General features: G+C 45.5%; 1 protein-coding gene across 7 annotated transcripts in view; it reads right to left on the reverse strand.

The window, feature by feature from the left end:
- KSR1 (kinase suppressor of ras 1) overlaps positions 1–18,897 on the reverse strand; it is a 150,914-nt gene that overhangs the window by 33,308 nt on the left and 98,709 nt on the right. For all 7 annotated transcript variants that reach the window (XM_044993752.1, XM_044993753.1, XM_044993750.1 and 4 more), the window contains exons 3-6: positions 9,078–9,225; positions 5,111–5,582; positions 4,261–4,265; positions 362–422 (exon numbers count right to left, since the gene is read on the reverse strand). In XM_044993752.1, coding sequence (XP_044849687.1) covers positions 362–422; positions 4,261–4,265; positions 5,111–5,582; positions 9,078–9,225 — 686 coding nt within the window. The remainder of the gene's footprint in view (positions 1–361; positions 423–4,260; positions 4,266–5,110; positions 5,583–9,077; positions 9,226–18,897) is intronic.

Genomic DNA, 18,897 nt, shown 5'->3' on the forward strand with positions numbered 1-18,897 from the left:
TACAGCCCCTTGCACGACTTGGTCGTGGTTCATGGCAGGGGCTCTCCGGCACCACTGCAGTCCAAATAAGCAAGACATTGGCAGGATCCCAAATTAACAACGTTGTAAGAGGGAAGGGAAGGTTCCAGAGACCCATCAACAGTTCTAATGTGTAATACTGTTTAAGGACATTGGAGTTAAAACCAATAGCAACCTAGGAAATGCAGAGTCAAGGCTGAACTTCCCACAGGAGGCACCCAAGGCACCTTAAAATTCTGTCAGAGTCAGCTAGAAACTGCACTAAAACATCATGGTTCAGATTACGGCAACATCCATTTCCCTTCCTTTGCAGCTCCTGCTGTAATTTTGTGTTGGTGTTTACCTGTGGGTTACGGATATGCCAATGTCTCTTCGTACCATCTGAGGGGATCCCTGGGGAAGATCTGATGGGGAACAAAATTAGGTTTAAAAAAAAAGTTAGCCACAAAAAAAATGCCCATAGTTCGTGAGCACTTTAGAAATCTAAAGTGAAATTTGCACATTAAAATCTCACTTCTAAGGGAACAATAAACAGCAAATCCCACCAAGGGAGCCCAAAGACCCCTGTGTTTCCAAAAGAGGTCGGTAACACACCTCTAGCACACCTCCCCCTGCACCTGGGTCTGGCACCCAACACCCACCGAAATCGACGGGAGTCGAGAACCTTCCTCCCTTGGCCTTATGCCTCAGGGTCGCTAATTATGGTAGCACAGAGGGGAATAGTTCACTTGTTGCTACAGAGCCACGGGAGATGCTCTCTTCATGGTGTGGACCCAACATAAGCTGTAGCTGGCTCCCAGCTCTCCACTTAATAGGGGTGTGTGGATTTCTAGATTTGTTTTTCCCTATTAATTTATTAACTATTATTTCAGGATCATGGTTAGAGATGGGAAAAATCCACCCAGCCTGCAAATGCACCATCCCCTAAAGGAGGCCACATCAGACACTGCTAACAAACATTTGCATCAGTGGCGGACTGTTAAAATGATAACAGGCTTGTGGTAAATGTTAAGGCAAGTTAGACATGCGGCTGAAACGACTTCCTGTCCCTTTCAGTACAATGGGCTAGATTTGGGCAATGCTTACTCATGCTGAGGAGCACTTCCTCATATGAGCAGCCTTACTGAGGCTATGGCTACACTTAGCGCTGCAGAGCGCTGCTGCGGGAGCGCTCCCGCGGCAGCGCTTTGAAGCGCGAGTGTGGTCGGAGCTCCAGCGCTGGGAGAGAGCTCTCCCAGCGCTGTCTGTACTCCACCTCCCTATGGGGATTAACGTACAGTGCTGGGAGCCGGGCTCCCAGCGCTGGGGCTCTGATCACACTGGCGCTTTGCAGCGCTGCAACTTGCAGCGCTGGAGGGGGTGTTTTTTCACACCCTGCTGCAGCGCTGCAAATCTGCAAGTGTAGCCATGGCCTGAGACTCCAACAGCAGTAAAGCTTACACAATTCTAGCCCTATATTAGCAAGAAAATGTCTTTTTAAAACAGATTTTGAAGGGGAAAAACCCCTGCAGGTTCTCAATTTTCAATCAGCTTCAAATGCCTGCTTAGGCAGGCAGCTTTGATCTGGAAGGAGACCACCAAATAATGGTTTATCTATTACTAATACCCAGCTCTTATATAGGCTTTCATCAATAGATCACTAAGAACTTTACAAAGGAGGTTGGAATCATTATCCTCATTCTGCAGTTCGGGACACCGAGGCATAAGTGGTGAAGCGTCTTGCCAAAGGTCACTCAGTTGGCCAGTGGCAGAGCTGGGAAAAGAAGCCAGGTCTCCCGACGTCCCCATGTAGTGCTCTATCTAGTGGGCAATGCTGCCTCTAAATAAGGCTACATGTTAAATATTAACATGCTGGAAAACCTGACACTATATAGCCACAGATTGCGCACAGGCTGTGCGCACAGTTCCCACTGGCACCAACAGTCTCTCATTCGGTCCCTAGATGGCACCAGATCCTTTTTTATTGAGGCATCACTGAAATGTTCCACTGTACCTCTAACACAGCTGGCAGCCCCAAGCCTCCCAGCCTGGGTCCAGAGACTTGGGTTGCAGGGTTCACGCTAGCGCTCTAAAAATATACAGCCCAAGCTCCACCGTGCTGCAGACACAGCTGTTTTTAGAGCACTAGCCCACGTCTATTGTTCCAGGCTGGGAGGCTTGCTACTGCGGGCTCTGTAGATGTACGTCAACGCACCTACATTCTCCAATATCACAGACTATGCTTGACTGATGTCAACAATTTTATAAAAGGCAGCAGCAACTTTTGTGACTAATATGGCAATTATTTCCTGCGATGGCCTTGAAAAACCACACTGAATTAAGTGCAAGGATCTTTGGAGTCCACTGTATTAAATAATTGTGGGCCCGGCTGATCAAAAGGACGGTACTGAACAATGTAGCAGACAAGAATGGTCGTTTGGGAGAATACATGGGAAGTGGATTTCCTGGGAAACTGCTAAGTATGCTGAGAAAAACCCTTGGTGGGGACTGAAGGACTGACTCCTACCCGAGCCCTAGCTGGCGCTGGGGGTGATCTCTGGTAAACTCATTAGCATGTGTGGTGGTTCTTTTATGGGTTTTCATGTTTTCTCTGTAATGCTTTCACCTTAAGAATAAAAGGTGCTTGTTTAGAAGGAGCTGTGCGGTAGCTTGTAACTGTGGGCAATTACGCTGTTTATAGCCTCTGGAGAGAGAGCAAAACGCAGACGCTAGCCTGTTTAGGCAGTCTGGCTTGCTGAGAACAGCAGCACAGGCGGGGAACTGTGCAGCATGGAAAACAACCTAGTCAGGAGGGAAAGAGAGGAGGGTCTCCGCCCAACAGAGGTGATGGCTGGAAGCCTAAAAGTGGGTGCCCTTAGTGGACGATTGAGGGCAATTACACCTCTATTCCCCCTCTAATGACAGCTGCATACAACAGATGTCATGAGATGGTCGACCAAAGCCCAGTGTTTTTTTAACTAAAGGCTCGGAACTTTGGTTAGGACATATAAATACAAAGAAAATTCTTACTGAATGTAAGAGAAAGTGATCTTTATATAGGATTTTTCTTCTTTAAACATACTACACAATTTAATAGAGAGAGTGAGGACCTTTAAATAGAATAGTTAAAAAAGCCTTAAAAAAAATATATCTCATTTACTGTTCTATTCCATAGGTTCTAAAGTAAAGTAATCTCTACGCAATCCTATCAAAAAAGCTACAGATCTCTACTGGTTTCTATAGGAAGAGTTCTCCACAAGGGAGATGTTCACATTTCCATTCATTTTAGGTTCATTTCTTTTTGGGAAAGTAACTTCTAGGATTGTGTTTTAAACCAGTCATGCTTTTTTAAATGCTTACCAGGCCATATATTGCACATGAAAAATCTCCTTAATTTTATTTTATTTTTTACAGGCAGGCTAAAGAGTTTCAAAGGACAAGCGGTTTTCTAGGTTAGCTTCATGACGAAGGCAGTGGTTCATGAAACAGACCTGTATGGTCCAACCACTGCTGGCATGCCGCAGCATCCCACTAAACTGAACGGCAGGTTGGTACAGTAAGTACCCTGATAAAAGTGCTAAGAACTTGATCCTGCGAGCTGCTGAGTGCTCATCCTGATGCTGAAAAGCACATGGGCACATGCTTAATTTTAAACATCTGACTAGTCCTATTGACTCCAATGGGACTATTCATGTGCTTAAAGCTAAGCATGGGCCCAAGTGCTTTGCTGTTCAGAGCCAGAGTGTTCTGCACCTTGCACAGCTGAGCCCTAAGTGATGATTAACTTGGCTACTCACTCATAAAGCCCCATATTGCAAATACCGGCATTGCATGATCCCTAAAGCCAAGGCTACATGAAACTTAAGAAACATTACACTAAGTAGAAGGATCTGGCAAAGATACGCCCTGATGCTGAATGGACAGTTATGAAATTAGAGCTTTTAAATATCAGACATTCCAGGAGGCTGGAATGACAGAGGAGAAATTAAAAAAAAAACCCAGAACATCTTCAATGCTCGTCCAATCCCTACAGTATCAGGGTTTCTTTTTGTTGCTCTATTCATCTGAAGAGCATGCGTTAACAAATAAGGATGGATCCTGCAGCTCTCATGCAAGCAAAATGCCTGCTGATGTTAACTGCTCTACACTGAGGACTTCCAAAGGTAGCATAAAAAGAGGACCATACTGGAGACACGAAGACAAGACGTTCTTTCCCCCACAGGCAAGGATGTGAAGACTGCCCCCAAAAAATCTGTTTCTTACCAAACCTGGAAGACAAAAAGAAAAAAGAATCGTTTTCAACACAAGTAATCACATGACAGATGATCTAAACTTCTCCCTTAAATGCAAAGTCTTTATTACGACCTTTAAGACTCTATATTCAAAACATGGCCTCTGTTTTTGGCACAGGCATCTTTGCACCTGCGTGCACAATATTTTGTACATTCTCTTGTGCGCATAAGTGATAAAACTCACTGGACAGAGTGCAAGATCCCCTTGCACACACATACTATGCATAAATGGATGTTAGTTACAGACTGGGATTGTCAAAGGAGCTTAAGCGGGTTAGGCATCCAAATCACATGGGTGCCCAACTTCCTTAGAATTTACAGCTGGGATTTTCAACAGAGCTTATCATTATGAATTCCATGCCAAAAACAGAGAATGCACGGAGATGTACAAAGCCATATGGAGGATGAGCAAGCCCTTTTGGGTCCGTTACAGTCTCCGCAACAATGAAGTGCAACATTGGGCCCCCTCTGAAGTCAATAGTTTTATCATGGACTTCAACCAGGATTTCACCACTAGATGTAAAGCAAAGCTGCAGCTGGCTACAAGTCTTTTCAATTCAAGGGAATACCTCTCACCCATTGCTAAAAATCAAACTGTATACTTGCTGCCGGCAGAGGCCCAACAGCGTGTGTACACACACTTCATTGCACTTGCATTTAAAAGCTATGCAGAATTTATCACACCGTCACATGTGGTTTTCTTCTGAACTCTTTCATACGCATCAGTAACCATAACTAATTAAGCCCCATGTGTAAAAAACACAACCCCCCCCTCCTGCCCCCCACCACCACTAGAAGAGGATGGAAACCCCAGGGCTTACTTTACAGGAGGAACTTCATCTATCCTGTTGCCCAGCTGTGATTCATGGGACTTGCTTCTTGTGAGGGTTGGAAAGTTCGGTAGCAGCTGAAAAACCTTCCGGCAAGGCGGAGGGGGAGTCCGTGGAGGTTTCAATTTGTGACGCCTCTTGAACTGAGGTGTCGTTGGCGGTGTGATGGTGATGCTGTGAGGAGTCCTAAATACTACTCGGCCACTGTGGGTGGGGAAGGCTAAAGGTTCCAGGAAGCTATCCATGTAGCTCGAAGGTCCTTGGCTCGAGGCAAGAGAATCCGAAGAAGGTATAGCGGACACAGACACAGAGCGTGCCTGCTGGCTGTTGCCCTTCGAAAGATGCAGCATGCCATGAGTCCACGTGGGGCCTGGAGGACAGGAGGGTTCTGCAGGGTGTGCAGAGGTGCTCTCTCGACGCGCATCAGAAGGATTCCACAACAGATCTTCTTTTAACTCCCCACCTGTTCACCGACAGGAGCAGTGTTAGCAATGGACAGAAAGCCAGCACAGTGCGGCTTAAGGACAATAGGAGATTTTTCCCTGGTCATCTGGCCAGGCCATTGTTTCAACTCCAGTCTTTTAAACCACCAGCTAAAATTCCCTTCAAATGACCGCAACAGAAACTGTTCCCTTTTCCTGACTGTAGCCATGAGCTTCAAAACCTAAATAAACCTCCTTCCTCCTATAGGGTGCATGACTGGCTTGGGGCTAGATGTACAAAGGTATTTAGGTACCTGAGATGCAGAGAGGTGCCCGGTGGGATTTAGGGAAGTGCCGAACGGAGTCAGGTTCCTATCTGCCATAGACTGTTAATGGGAGTTAAGTCAGTTAGGTGTCCAACTCGCATTGAAAGTCTATGGAGATTAGACATCTAATTCACTTGGGCAACTTCTGTAAAGCTCACTAGGCACCTATCTGCATCTTTACGTGCCTTGATAAAGCTGGCCTTATGACAACAGAGAGACACAAACGTGTATTACTGGGGTGATTCCATCAAGAATACAACCTCCCACCCCCACCTACAGCTGGAAAAATAAAGTTGCATCAAACCACAAAAACTGTATTCAAAACGTCTCCATCTCTCACTTGTCCCCATACATCACCAGTGCTTAGCCGCTGCCTGTAGCTTACCACACACCAGACACCTTGGAGTAGCAAGGCACAGCTGCCTCTGTTAGAGTGATAGCGCTCATCCTCATCGGCAATCTAGTAACTTTCGTTTCATCAGTGCTACATAAGCTGCCCGTTTATGCTGCCTGTCCAGCTTCCCCAGCAGTATGATCTTGGAAGGGGTAGTGCTCTCTTCCCTAACGCCTCTCATCCAAAGACCTCCATTAAATTCCCGCACACCCTTAAGAGGAAGGCAAGTATCCATCAAAGGAGGCAGTGAGTGGTGAATAAGACCCACATCCATCTAAACACTTATGCACAGGCTTAACTTTAAGCATGAGACACATCCCATCAAAGACAATGGGACAACTCACACACTTAAAGTTCAGCACATGCTTAAAATGACTTAATGGATCAGGGCCAAAGACATTAAGCATCGCGGCTTAAATAACACTAGCCAGTCAGTGGCAGAACTGGGAACAGAACTCAAGAGTCCTCGGCTCTAAAAACTACCTCTCATACCAAACAACATAAATTAGAACTTTGGGTCAGGTGCCATTGCTTACAGGAAACAGCAACATGTCTCTTGAGCTAGAGGCGATAGCTGTTTTGCCACTGTATGGATGGAAAATACTTGACAACCTAAAGATGGAAAGATTAGAAGAAGAAGAAGAAAAAAAAAAAAAGGAAAGGAAACATGAAGTCAAGTTCTTTGCTAACTTTTCCGTTTGCAGGTCCTTAGATTTGCCAGAGGTACGAACTGTCAGATTACCAACAGGAAATGACACGAGTTGGCATGGCAACTTCCACCTTTTCACGGTGTGTGTGTGTGTGTAGATATCTATATCTTCTTACTATATGTTCCATTCAATGCATCTGATGAAGTGGGCTGTAGCCCACGAAAGCTTATGCTCAAATCAATTTATTCTCTAAGGTGCCACAAGTCCTCCTGTTCTTTTTGCGGATACAGACTAACACGGCTGCTACTCTGAAAAATGACAGAGCAGTAACTGCTACAAAGAAAGATCTGATGCAGATACGGATGGTTTGCTGCAAGTAACACTCCCAGGCTTCCATAACTACACAGTACTGTGCCTTTAAGAGCAGCACTTTTCCAAGAAGGGGCTTGGAAAAAACAGAGTTCACTAGCTCTGAGTGACTTGAAACCAGATCCAATCAGTTTGCGTAAAGATGCTTATTTCACATTTCCCCTCCATCCCCTTACAATCTGAAAAAAAGTCATGCTAGTTTTTTTTCTGGCTCTTGCACCACCACCAATACAGATCTGCAATTGCAACTCTGCTAATGAGTCTATTATTGAGGGAGATAGATACGCCTCCAGCTTAGGGTGACCAGACAGAAAGTGTGTCTATAAAAAAAATAAATAAAATAAAATAAATCAGGAGGGCGGGGGTGTATAGTTGCATATATAAGTTGGGCCCTACCAAATTCACGGCAATGAAAAATGCGACATGGACCATGAAATCTGGTCTCCCACTGTGAAATCTGGACTTTTGTATGCCTTTACCCCTATACTATACAGATTTCACAGGGGAGACCAGCGTTTCTCAAATTGAGGGGTTCTGACCAAAAGGGAGTTGCAGGGGGGGTCACAAGGTTATTTGGGGGGGGAGGGGGTCCATAATATAGCCACCCTTACTTCTGCGCTGACTTCAGTGCTGCGTGGCTGGAGAAAGGCGGCTGTTGGCCAGGCACCCAGTTCTGAAGGCAGCGCTCCACCAGCAGCACCGAAGTAAGGGTGACAATCCCATACCGTGCCATCCTTTCTTCTGCACCGCTGCCTTCAGAGCTGGGCAGTCGGACAGTGGCGGCTGCTGACTGAGGGCCCAGCTCTGCAGGCAGCAGCACAGAAGTAAGGGTGACAGTACCGAAACTTCCCCCCCGCCCCCCCCAATAACCCTACAACTCCCCATAACTCCTTTTGGGTCAGGACCCTACAATTACAACACCGTGAAATTTCAGATTCAAATAGCTGAAATCATGATATTTATGATTTTTTAAATCCTATGACTGAAGTGTGTTGATTTAGTTGGGAATTGGTCCTGCTTTGAGCAGGGGGGTTGGACTAGATGACCTCCTGAGGTCCCTTCCAACCCTGAGATTCTATGATTTGACCAAAAAAAAGAACCATGAATTTGGTAGGGCCTTATATGTAAGGCAAAGCCAATAATATCCAGACATCTGGTCACCCTACTCCAGCTCCACATGCCAAAGAAGTGTGTTGGTGCTACTGTTTAAAACAGAAGACAATTTTTTTTTTAGCAGTCAGCAGACTGGACTCTGAGCAGGTCTACTGAGTTAGAAGGGACCATTTATATCAGGGAGAGGCAACCTATGGCACGGGTGCCGAAGGCGGCACTCAAGCTGATTTTCAGTGGCACTCACACTGCTCAGGTCCTGGCCACCAGTCCGGGGGGCTCTGCATTTTAATTTTAAAAGCCTTATGTACTTTACATATAACAATAGTTTAGTTATATATTATAGACTTATAGAAAGACCTTCTAAAAACGTTAACATGTATTACTGGCACGCGAAACCTTAAATTCGAGTAAATAAATGAAGACTCAGCACACCACTTCTGAAAGGTTACCGACCCCTGATTTATATAGTCCTTTCCAGAACTGAATGCACCTTGAGAGCCATTTCCTGTCCTCTGATGGGTACACGGCTCCTGATAACTTCAAATCACATGAACCCCATGTGCATTCAAGGGCAAAACTTGGCCCTTAAATGTTGCCAGCAGAATAAGCCCAAAACAAGATGGAGTTGGGGGGGTGACTGTCTAATTAGCCACTAATCCCAGCAAACAGCAAGGAAATCTATACCTGATTCGGTCACCTTCCTTAAGCAGGTGAGAGCCCCATTGAGTCTGGAACACTCCTCATCACTGGCCCCACATCTCTTCATGGTTTCTTTCACCTTGGACTCATTCATATCCAGTAAGGCATCTAGGGTTAGCTCCTCTGGGATTCTCTGCAGAGAAAAGGGGAGAGAAAAATTGACTATTCTTTTATTTGTTCCGGAGCATTTCTGGTAGAGCTGCCACCTTGTTGCCAGGGATCTGACTGACTCATGATTCACTCATTTCAGCTGTGACTCTCTCTCAAGGATCCCTGGGTCAGTCATGACTGCACAGCGTACCTCACTCAACCGTGCTTAACAGCTGTTCCCCAAGCTTGTCTGAAAGCCTCTCTCGCTAAGCTGTGAGTAGGCAGATGTATGGTGCATCATCAGCCTGTTACACTCACTCTCCCGTTAGCAACGAAGCTTGTTGTGCCATAATTAGAGAGCTACTCAGAAACTGGGTTTCCCCTGCTGTGGAAAAATTTAAACAAAACAAAAAAAAATCATTGTCAAAAAAATTCAGAGGAAGTTTGATTTTTCATTAAAAAAAGCGTGGAAAGTGAAAAAGGAGAAGGGAGTTTGCAGCTAGAAGTTTTCTGATAAAAAAATTAGGCAAAAAAATAGAGGAAAGCAGACATCACACACACACACACCCCCCAAAACTCCAGTTTTTTCCCATTTAAAAATAAGCGTCAGTGGATAATTTTCAACTAGCCCTAGCCACAATCTTGCTGACGAATATATTTGTGCTGCACTTGATCTGAGCTCTAAGGAGCCGAGAAGAACACACAGAACAACCCACTGAAGGCAAAAAAATATGGGCTAAGGCTCAAAAGAGACGGACACAAAAGATATAGCAGGCTAGGAAGCGTGAAGTGATTTGGTATTTCCTGCACATACGTCAAGTTTTTGTTTTTTATACCAGATCTCTGTTTCCAACTGATTTACAAACAGGGCCGTCCTTAAGCATACACAGCTGTGTAGGGCACCTGAAAATTTGGGGCACCCCTGGGTCTTAGGGTCCACCCTCCCACCTCTTCCTATTCCTGTTCTGACCCTTCCTGCAGGCTCCCACAGCTAGCTGCTGCAGCCTGGTGAGTCTTCCTCTGGTGGGGATCTAGTAACTTAAAAGGGAAAGGTCTTCCAGACCTATTAGCACAGAAGCCATCTAACAGGCATTTGCCAAACCCTAGGTACGTACTGTCCGTTTCTGAATTCACTGACAAAAACAGTTGTGCACGACTAATATTTACTCAGAACATGTTAGTCTACAGGACCTTAATTTTAAAGCAAATTTTAAACTATTTCATTAGCATATTGCTGAAGATAATAAAAAAACCCACACACCTCAAAATCCTTGCACAAATTTTTAGATGCACATCTTTAGCCTTAAATGCTTGTATCTTCAGACAGTTTAAAATAAATCCTTCAAAAGTCCACCATTATCTCAAATACACATTTTAATTGCTATAGTACAAAAAGCTTGCTTCTAAAGTCTTCCTGTCCATCCCTTTCTCCCTTCACACACACCCGCTCCCGCCCACTGAAGACAGCCCTTAAAGGAACAACACCCCTTTCCTGCCAGATAGTGGGACAAATGACGTTTCCTTTTCTTTACTTCTAGACTATTTGATGAACTAGTTTTAAGAGAACGCTCTAGCAAAATCAGTACCTTAGTATGATATAAAACCCTTTGTTATGCCTAAAATCTTTGGAAACATATTTTAAAGTTGGTGAATTTCATAAACATGCCTATTGTTATGGAGATCACACATAGTAAATTAGTGTTCCTTTTTCTAAAAGCAATGAACCTTGTTATGAACGCACTAAACCTCTGTGACTGATTAATTTAAAATAATGTCTTTGTTTCAGTGAGTTAAATATGTAGTAATCTGGAATGATTACTTTATGCAGGCTTAAGAGTATATTTAAAATATAAAAAACAGCTTAGAAATACGGATTAAGAAAATGTAAAACAGAAGAGCTGCATCATGTATTCCATAATATTTAATGTTGTATTCAGCAGGACAGTTGACTTACACTTACTACAAAGTCTTTTGCAACGAAATCTCTGAAACTTCAGGGTATATCAAAAAACCCATGACTGACATTTTTTATTCCTAAATTTAGCGCTTTTAATTAGGTACCTTCTGCATGTCCAGTCTTCACCTTCTGGCATACAATGGAAAACATGCTCCATTTTCTTTAGAAAGAAACTACAGAAGAGTGGGTTTTTCCAAATATCAGAGGGGCAGCCGTGTTAGTCTGTATCCACAAAAACAATGAGTCTTTAAGGTGCCACCGGACTCAGATTTATTTGGGCATAAGCTTTCGTGGGTGAAAAACTCATTTCTTCAGAGGCATAGAGTGGAAAATTACAAATACAGGCATAGTTATACTGACACATGAAGAGTCTGGTTCTCCACTTTGGTTCTCTTCATGTGCCAGTATAGCTATGCCTGTATCTGTTTTTTTCTCTCTATGCAGCTGAAGAAGTGGTGTTTTTTGCCCATGAAAACTTATGTCCAAATAAATCTGTTTTCTTTAAGGTGCTACCAGAGTCTTCATTTTTCAAATGTCATTTGCTTCATGGATTTGGCTGGAAAGGGGTGAGCAGGGCGGGGGAGGGAAGAGAGGAGGGAGACAGTGAGGAGAGCTGGCCTCCTCAAGTGACAGCTTCACCCACCGCCCATGACAGCAGGTAAGTGTGGGTCGGCTCCCACACACCCAGTGCGCACTGCAGTCTCCTTGGGCGGGGCTGTATTCACAGAGCCGAATGCGCCAGCGCCACGCATTCTGCGTGAGGAAGAGGGTACAGGGGTCTCTCCGGGGAACGGTGACTCTCCGCCGCCATGGGAAGGGCCAGCGGCTTGGTATCCTTTGCTGTCTGGTCCCCCTGCCCCAGGCTGCCATCGGGCATAGGGGCACCAGTTTAATAATGGTGCATAGGGCCCCATAAATCCTAAAGACAGCCCTGCTTACAAACAATAGAAGGTTAACATAAGGAGTATAAGAAATGGGATAACAGGCGGAGATGTACAAGAATTCCTCTGAATCTTTTGCTCACAACAATCACTGTTACCAATTCTCATGATTTTACCACAAGTCTTGCGACATGTAGTTCTTTTTCTTAACGGCCTCGCAGTTCCTGGAGCCATAGGATTACAACTTTTTCTCTCTCTTTTTTTTTTTGATTCGAAGAAGAAAAGTGTCACACCCTCATTTGCTAGGAAAAAAATAGCTTGAAAACGTGAATCCTAAAGGCTCAAAACCAAGCCAAATGGCATATGAACCAGGAATGTGTACTTTTTTTAAAAGCTTTTTTTTGTACACCCAGTCTCATGATATGCCTGATTGATGATTTTTCAATGCTTGGGAGTTCGCAGTACTGCGAACTGAGACCCAAACAAACATTTGAGGTTTGTGTTAAATTCTCTTGGCTCCCCACTCCCAAGCCACACAGAGCCATTCTGTACTTCCAGTTTAAGTCAGTTTTACATTAAAAGGGAAAATAATGAATTGAGAACGGACAAAAGTAAAGTCCAAGAAAACAGTGTGACATTCTTCTATAACTTGCTGGGTTTGAGCAGAATGCAAAACTGCAGCTGCCTCAGTCAGATGCCTAGGAATTTAAAGGCACAATATGGAATAAAAAGAGCTGCTTTTTGGTCAGATCGAAAGTAGGAGGCACCAAGACCCTAAGTAAAAAAACACACTGATAATGTACGCTCTTGGGGGATTTGTAGCCAGCTACTACAGATGCCACCAGTGCATATAAATATATAATAAAATGATTATTCTCTCACTCTTTTCTGATTCTGGGTAAGCTCATCTCAAACTAGCTGATTCACACAGAACCTTTCGAGATTTCCCCCGTCACTGGTTTCTATAGGACAGAGGTAAATTCGGGACCTACAAAGACAGTTCAGAGGAATAAGTCACACTCCTACCATTTTCATATTTTTCAGTCATTTCAAGTGTTGTAAAATGCTCTACTAAATGTCCTCCAAACGAGGGCTAACATTTTCACAAATGCCAAAGTGACTTAAGTGCTTAAGGGTATGTCTACCCTTAAAATGCTACACATGCTGCACCACAACAGTGTAGACACTACCTATGCTGACAAGAGGGTTCTCTCACTGGCGTAGGTAACTCACCTCCCCGAGAGACAGCCAATGGAGGAATTCTTCATCGACCTAGCACGCTTTACACTGGGAGTTAGGTCAGCATAGCTAAATCTCTCATCTAAATGAAACCATGACATGATGTGGGGCAGTCATCAGACAATGGTTCAAAACTTAGGGAATCACAAAAACGGGGGGGAGGAAAGGGGGGAGAAGAGGAAGGGGCATGGGAGAGAATTCCAAGATGTAAAAATTTCAAAGAAAAAGCAAACATTTCTCAGGAACTCGTGTCACAAGCGTTACGATATACAAATCTGCTGCTTCTTAGGAAAGATCACAGCACAACAGATCATCTGAAACAGGAACAACATGGGGCCAAAGTATGCTTGCCTCTGGCACCATTCCCATGGAAGCCTATGGCGTTCTGCAGGCATATGGCCAGCCAAATTGGCTGGCAGAATTTAAGCCCATACCTATCCTAGTAGATTCATTACTTCCCCGGCCACAGCCAACTTCCACTCCAATACACCCCCTAGACGTTCATAGACACTTCTGCCCAGCGTGTGTGCAACTGTCAGCTCTACAATACGGGTAGTTATCTTCAGAAGATGCAAGAAACCCTGTAATGGGCAATTATGCCATAATCTGACCCTTGGGGGAAGTTTCTGCCTAACCCTTACCAATTAGTGGTTGACTTTCTATAGATTCCAAGGCCAGAAAGGACCATTGTGATTATCTGCTCTCGCCTCCTGTATTGCACAGACCACAGAACTTCCCCAAAATAATTCCTAGAGCAGATGTTTTAGAAAAACATTAAAATAAAATCCCCATCTTGATTTCAAAATGGCCAGTGATGGAGAATCTACCATGATCTTTGGTAAATTGTTCCAATGGTTAATTACTCTCACTGTTAAAAATCTACACCTTATTTCCAGTCCAAATTGGTCTAGCCAATTATTTTTTTATTTTGCCCTGAAACATGAGGACTTAAGTCCCTTATAATTTTCTATCACTTCTAATGTAAATTTAGATATTCCCATTATGTATGTAATTAAAGCAATGGGGATTGCATTCGTGTCACTTAAAAAAAAAAAAAAAGAAGATTGAGACAATCAATTACTTTTCAGGCAGGAAAGCAACCTACATTACTTAGCTAGTCCTCTTGGCAATCCTGTCATTCCAGATCAGAGTGTAAGTCATAAAGTCATTGGACGCACACTGCCTAGTGCTGTTCCAAGCATGATGCAAAGGTAATCAGTAACCTATTAGTGATTTTAATTTTTAATAGCTGCAATATGTAACAGATTAAATTTGCCCTGAGAAAAAGCGAAGCATCTCAGTCTCCGCTGACTCCATTAACCCCGGGTTTAAAATTGCAACTACCAGTGGAGGTGTGCTGTGGTGTGACAGTTGGAGCACTGAGCTGGGAATCAGGGGACCTGGTTTCTCATCTGGGCTCCGCCATACTGTGTGCCTTTGGGCAAGGGCCTTAGTTAATCCATCTGTCAAACAGCAATAAGAAGGGATTTCCTATCTTTATCACACACACTCTGGAATCAGATAAAAAGAGCAGTGACACTTCATGATCAGGTCAGTGCACCGAATATGGGTCTCAGTTACACCTGTATAAATGAGGAGTAATTCTACTGACGTGATTCTGCATTTGCACTAGTGCAAAAAGGAGAGCAGAGTCGGGCAATGTGTGCATACAGGTAAGTGGGATGGGGAAAGGGTGTGGTTATGCCGTCTTTTCTAGACGAGGGAGGGTAGATTTTACACTATTCTCCCCGGATGCGAGTGCAGTGACAAGAAAGGTAGGGCAATGAGGAAGTGAAATCTCTGTGACAGAGACAGGTATACCAGGAGTTTGGTTTAATGATGGAACATGTGGCTGCACAAATAGGAGCAGAAGATAGGAAGAGGCGCGCTGGCATAAACAAATGCTGGATACTCACTCAGGCTGCAAGCCCGACACAGAGGGAAGAGTCACCACACGTTGTGGAATTCTGTTCAGCACCTGACGACACAGAAAGATGCTCACACGCCCTTGCCTGTGAGAACTGTGCCTCCAGCCACCAGCATTCTGATAGGGGCTGCTAGGCCTACAGCTGGCACAGCAGATTACAGAGGTTCACTCGCTGGATGGCCAGCTCGCAGCTGTAGCCAAGAGCAGGCTTCTTTTATCGAAGGGTTAGTAACTAAAGCAATTGCTGCCGTTGGGACCCTGATCCTGCAAGGAGCAATACGCTGCCTGAGGTGCTGAGCACCCTCAGCTCCCACGCCAGGCTTGTGGGGCTGGGCCTTATAAGCACTAAGGCCCGGGGCTTCAGAAGAGCTCAGGACCCACAGTTGAGGCTGGGCTTGCAAGACAGCTTGGCTACCACTTGCTAAATAAGGGCCAGAGGATCAGAAGCGATCAGTAGACTGGGCGCCGAGCTCGTTTGAAGATCTGGCCATCCACGCCAGACAGGAGCTGCTTGGTGCTAAGTGCTTTTGACAACCTGTCCCTGTGAATACACACGACGCTATCCTAGAAACGCTGGGATTGCAGCAAGACGGTATAAACCACTTGGAGCTCCTCGCCCCATGCACAGCACTGAAGCACAACTAGGCAAGTGACTTGCTGGGCAGAGAGTGGCATATGCTGGTCTCCAAGAAGGAACCAGACAAATCACCGCAGGAAGCTGGGTACTTGCTGAGCCAATGGTCTGATTTGCTGCAGCATTTCAGCTGAATCCCTGTTTCATAAACAAAGCTCAGCTACTCTCAGTATTTGTCCATATAGTGAAAACAGATGTTTACACATGCTGCCTTCCCACAATCCCTCTGTTTCTCCCACTTTGGGTTTGAGCAGCCTCCAAAAAGACATTTTCCTCCTCTTGTGGGAAGGCTCAGCAGAGAACTCAGTGTCCAGACTACACAGCTGCTAAATCTCGGACGCCGTTTTTTAATCTCTGTTGCAAACACACCAGTACTCAGCCCTGGTTCAAGTCTGCCGCAGCACCAGCAGCCACTTGAGTGTCTCTTGTTTGGGAGCCGACAGGGAGGCCAGATACAGGGAGTTTATTTCCTACACTTCAGCTGGTGAGTTAAGAGCCAGCAAAATGAAGCACACAAACAAAATAATTACAGTCACAGATGTCAGAGGTGGGAGACACCTGTTTGGTCAGCTAGTCCCTGCCAGTCCAGGCTAGCTCCTGATGCAGTCGGCGCACTGCCAATCACCGCCAAATGACAACATGCCCTCAGCAAAGGCTCCTCAGAGTTGGCAAAGTGTTAAGTGAGGTTGGCAAGGATTTAAGGAGACAGTACAAACGCTACCCACTTCTTCGCTAGCTCACAGGACGCTCCTGTGCGTTTTTTGCTCTCAGAGATGGCCAGACCCCACAACTCGCTGCTGGTTCTTCTCCCTCTTTTGAGCAGGATCATGGCTGGGTCAGACAACACTGCCAACCCCCTATCCACACCCCACGGGAGCAGGCTGAAGTGATATTGGGTTATTTATTACGAATGTGCCAGTCCCTGCTGGGGGTGGGGGATGTACAAACTGCTTTGCAAAGACAGGCCTACTCGATACAGTTTTTGTACTGGTATAAATGCAGAAATATAAAAATTAAAATGGCATCAATACCCACAAACAAACATAGTTAAACTGGCAACTAAATCAATACCTAGCTCTTATCAAGTGCTTTTCTTCAGTAGATCTCAAAGCACTTTACAAAGGAGCCCCCCCTTTTACATATGGGGAAACTGAGGCACAGAGCTGGGGGGAAGAGAGAGAAAGGTGACTTGCCCACGGTCACCCAGCAGGCCAGTGGCAGAGTCAGATCTGCTGAGTCCCAGTCCTGTGTTCCAAGCACTAGGCCAAGCCCTACCTTAGATGCAGTTATACCCACATAAAGGTGTCCTGTACGAGTATAACATTTCCCTTTCTCTTACCGGATAAGCTATACCGGTCTAAAGCACCTTCCTATCAACATAACTGCATTCACACTAGGGGATTGTGCGGCTTGAACGGTATCAGCCTAATAAAAGCAGCACAACTTTCTACCAGAGACAAGGCCTAAGCCCCAGTCCCTACTATGAGCAGGCATCTGGAATGGCATCCTGGCTGAGTTCCAGACAGACTACTAACAGAGCAGAGCCGAGAGAGCGCGTCATGGCAGCCAGGCGACAACTCCTCTGCACAAGATTCCTACCCAGGATAGCCAGCATGAGCTCCTCATATCACATGTGAGGAAGGCTGGCGCTTGCCAACATTTGATGAGCGGGCGTGGTACCGTGCAGCAGCATTTGTTGCCTCACAATGCCCGTAGCTCATTCCCAGTGGCGGCCGCATCCAAACCCCATTTCACCTGCACGGAGAACTGGGAGTGCCCGGAGATTCAGGTGCTGAGCTTGCTCCCCTTGAAAGCGCTGGCCAAAATTCCAGGGTGGAATTTTATCTCAAGTCTCATGACATGGGGTGGGGTTCCCCAGCTTCCAGAGTGATGTGCTTCCCTTTCTGGCCCTCAGGATGGCAGAGGAAAAAGCCTAAAAATGTGACCTAGGTGCATGCACCCTAAAGGCCCAGAAACTGGACGGCTGATAACAAAACCTCCAAATGTTATTGGATTTTAAAAACTGAGACTGTCAAGCAAATCTCACGATCTTGGGGCTGGCCGTACTAACATTCTCACTGGCTGCAGCAGCAGCTGGCTCCGTCATCAGCCCTGTACTTTGTCCAGCAGATGGCATGTTCCTGAAGACTTTAAAAGCCTCCTCTTCCGCCCTGAGGCTTCAGGGCTGACACTGCCTTGAGGGTGCATTCGGCAGCTGGCACAGCAAGCTGGGCTTCTTCTACCTGCAGCCATGTGCTGTGACACCACAGCCTTGGGAGTGAAAGCAGCTGCCTCACCAAACCCGTAAGTGACGTCCGATGCCGCCCTTCTCCTGCCCCAAGGAGTTTAATTTTAGAGAGGGATAGAATGGCAAGTTGTAGGGAAGTATAAGCACAGAAAAGGAGATTATATTTAAACAATCCCAATGACCTTGAGTAGGGAAAGCTCAGACAGGCTTCCAGAACCTCCTGCCAGTCCCCAGGACACGCGACAAGAGAAACTAAGCCTCAGAGGGGGGGAAAAAAAAATATATAAAAAAAAAATAAGAGGCTTTCTTTAAACAGCCACTCATGTGCTGCACATATGTGGTGGCTTAATATAAAACTGGTCAACCTGATCCCTGCAAGATTGGCCTGATACGATTTATCTCCGTTAGCCCCCTGGCCAATGCGATAATCGTACGGGTCACTAGTTCAAGTTGGCACTTTAAAAACAGGCTCAGTTGTTAACAGCTGAGCAGGAGCAGCCGCGAGGAGTCTAGTAGAGCAGATTCTGCATGACATGCTTTGCAAACCAACGTCTGGCTCACGAGTACGCAACGCGGGGACTGCGACAGTTCCGATCCCGATCACCCTAATGGAACTCCTGTGGAGTTCTTCCCGCTTCACAGCAATTAAGGGAGAGGTAAAGCAGCAATGGATTTAACTCTGCCTGCCTTGTTTTGGTCCGTTTTTGGACACTGCTGTTTTAAAAATGAAAATAAACCCAGCTCGCTCACACACAGACCTCACAAGTCCAATCCTGAGAGGAGCTGGGTTCTTTCAACTCAGAGGATGTTCACTGGCTTCAGCATGGAG

Source organism: Mauremys mutica, chromosome 19 (genome assembly GCF_020497125.1).
Source record: "Mauremys mutica isolate MM-2020 ecotype Southern chromosome 19, ASM2049712v1, whole genome shotgun sequence".
Lineage (NCBI taxonomy): Eukaryota > Metazoa > Chordata > Testudines > Geoemydidae > Mauremys > Mauremys mutica.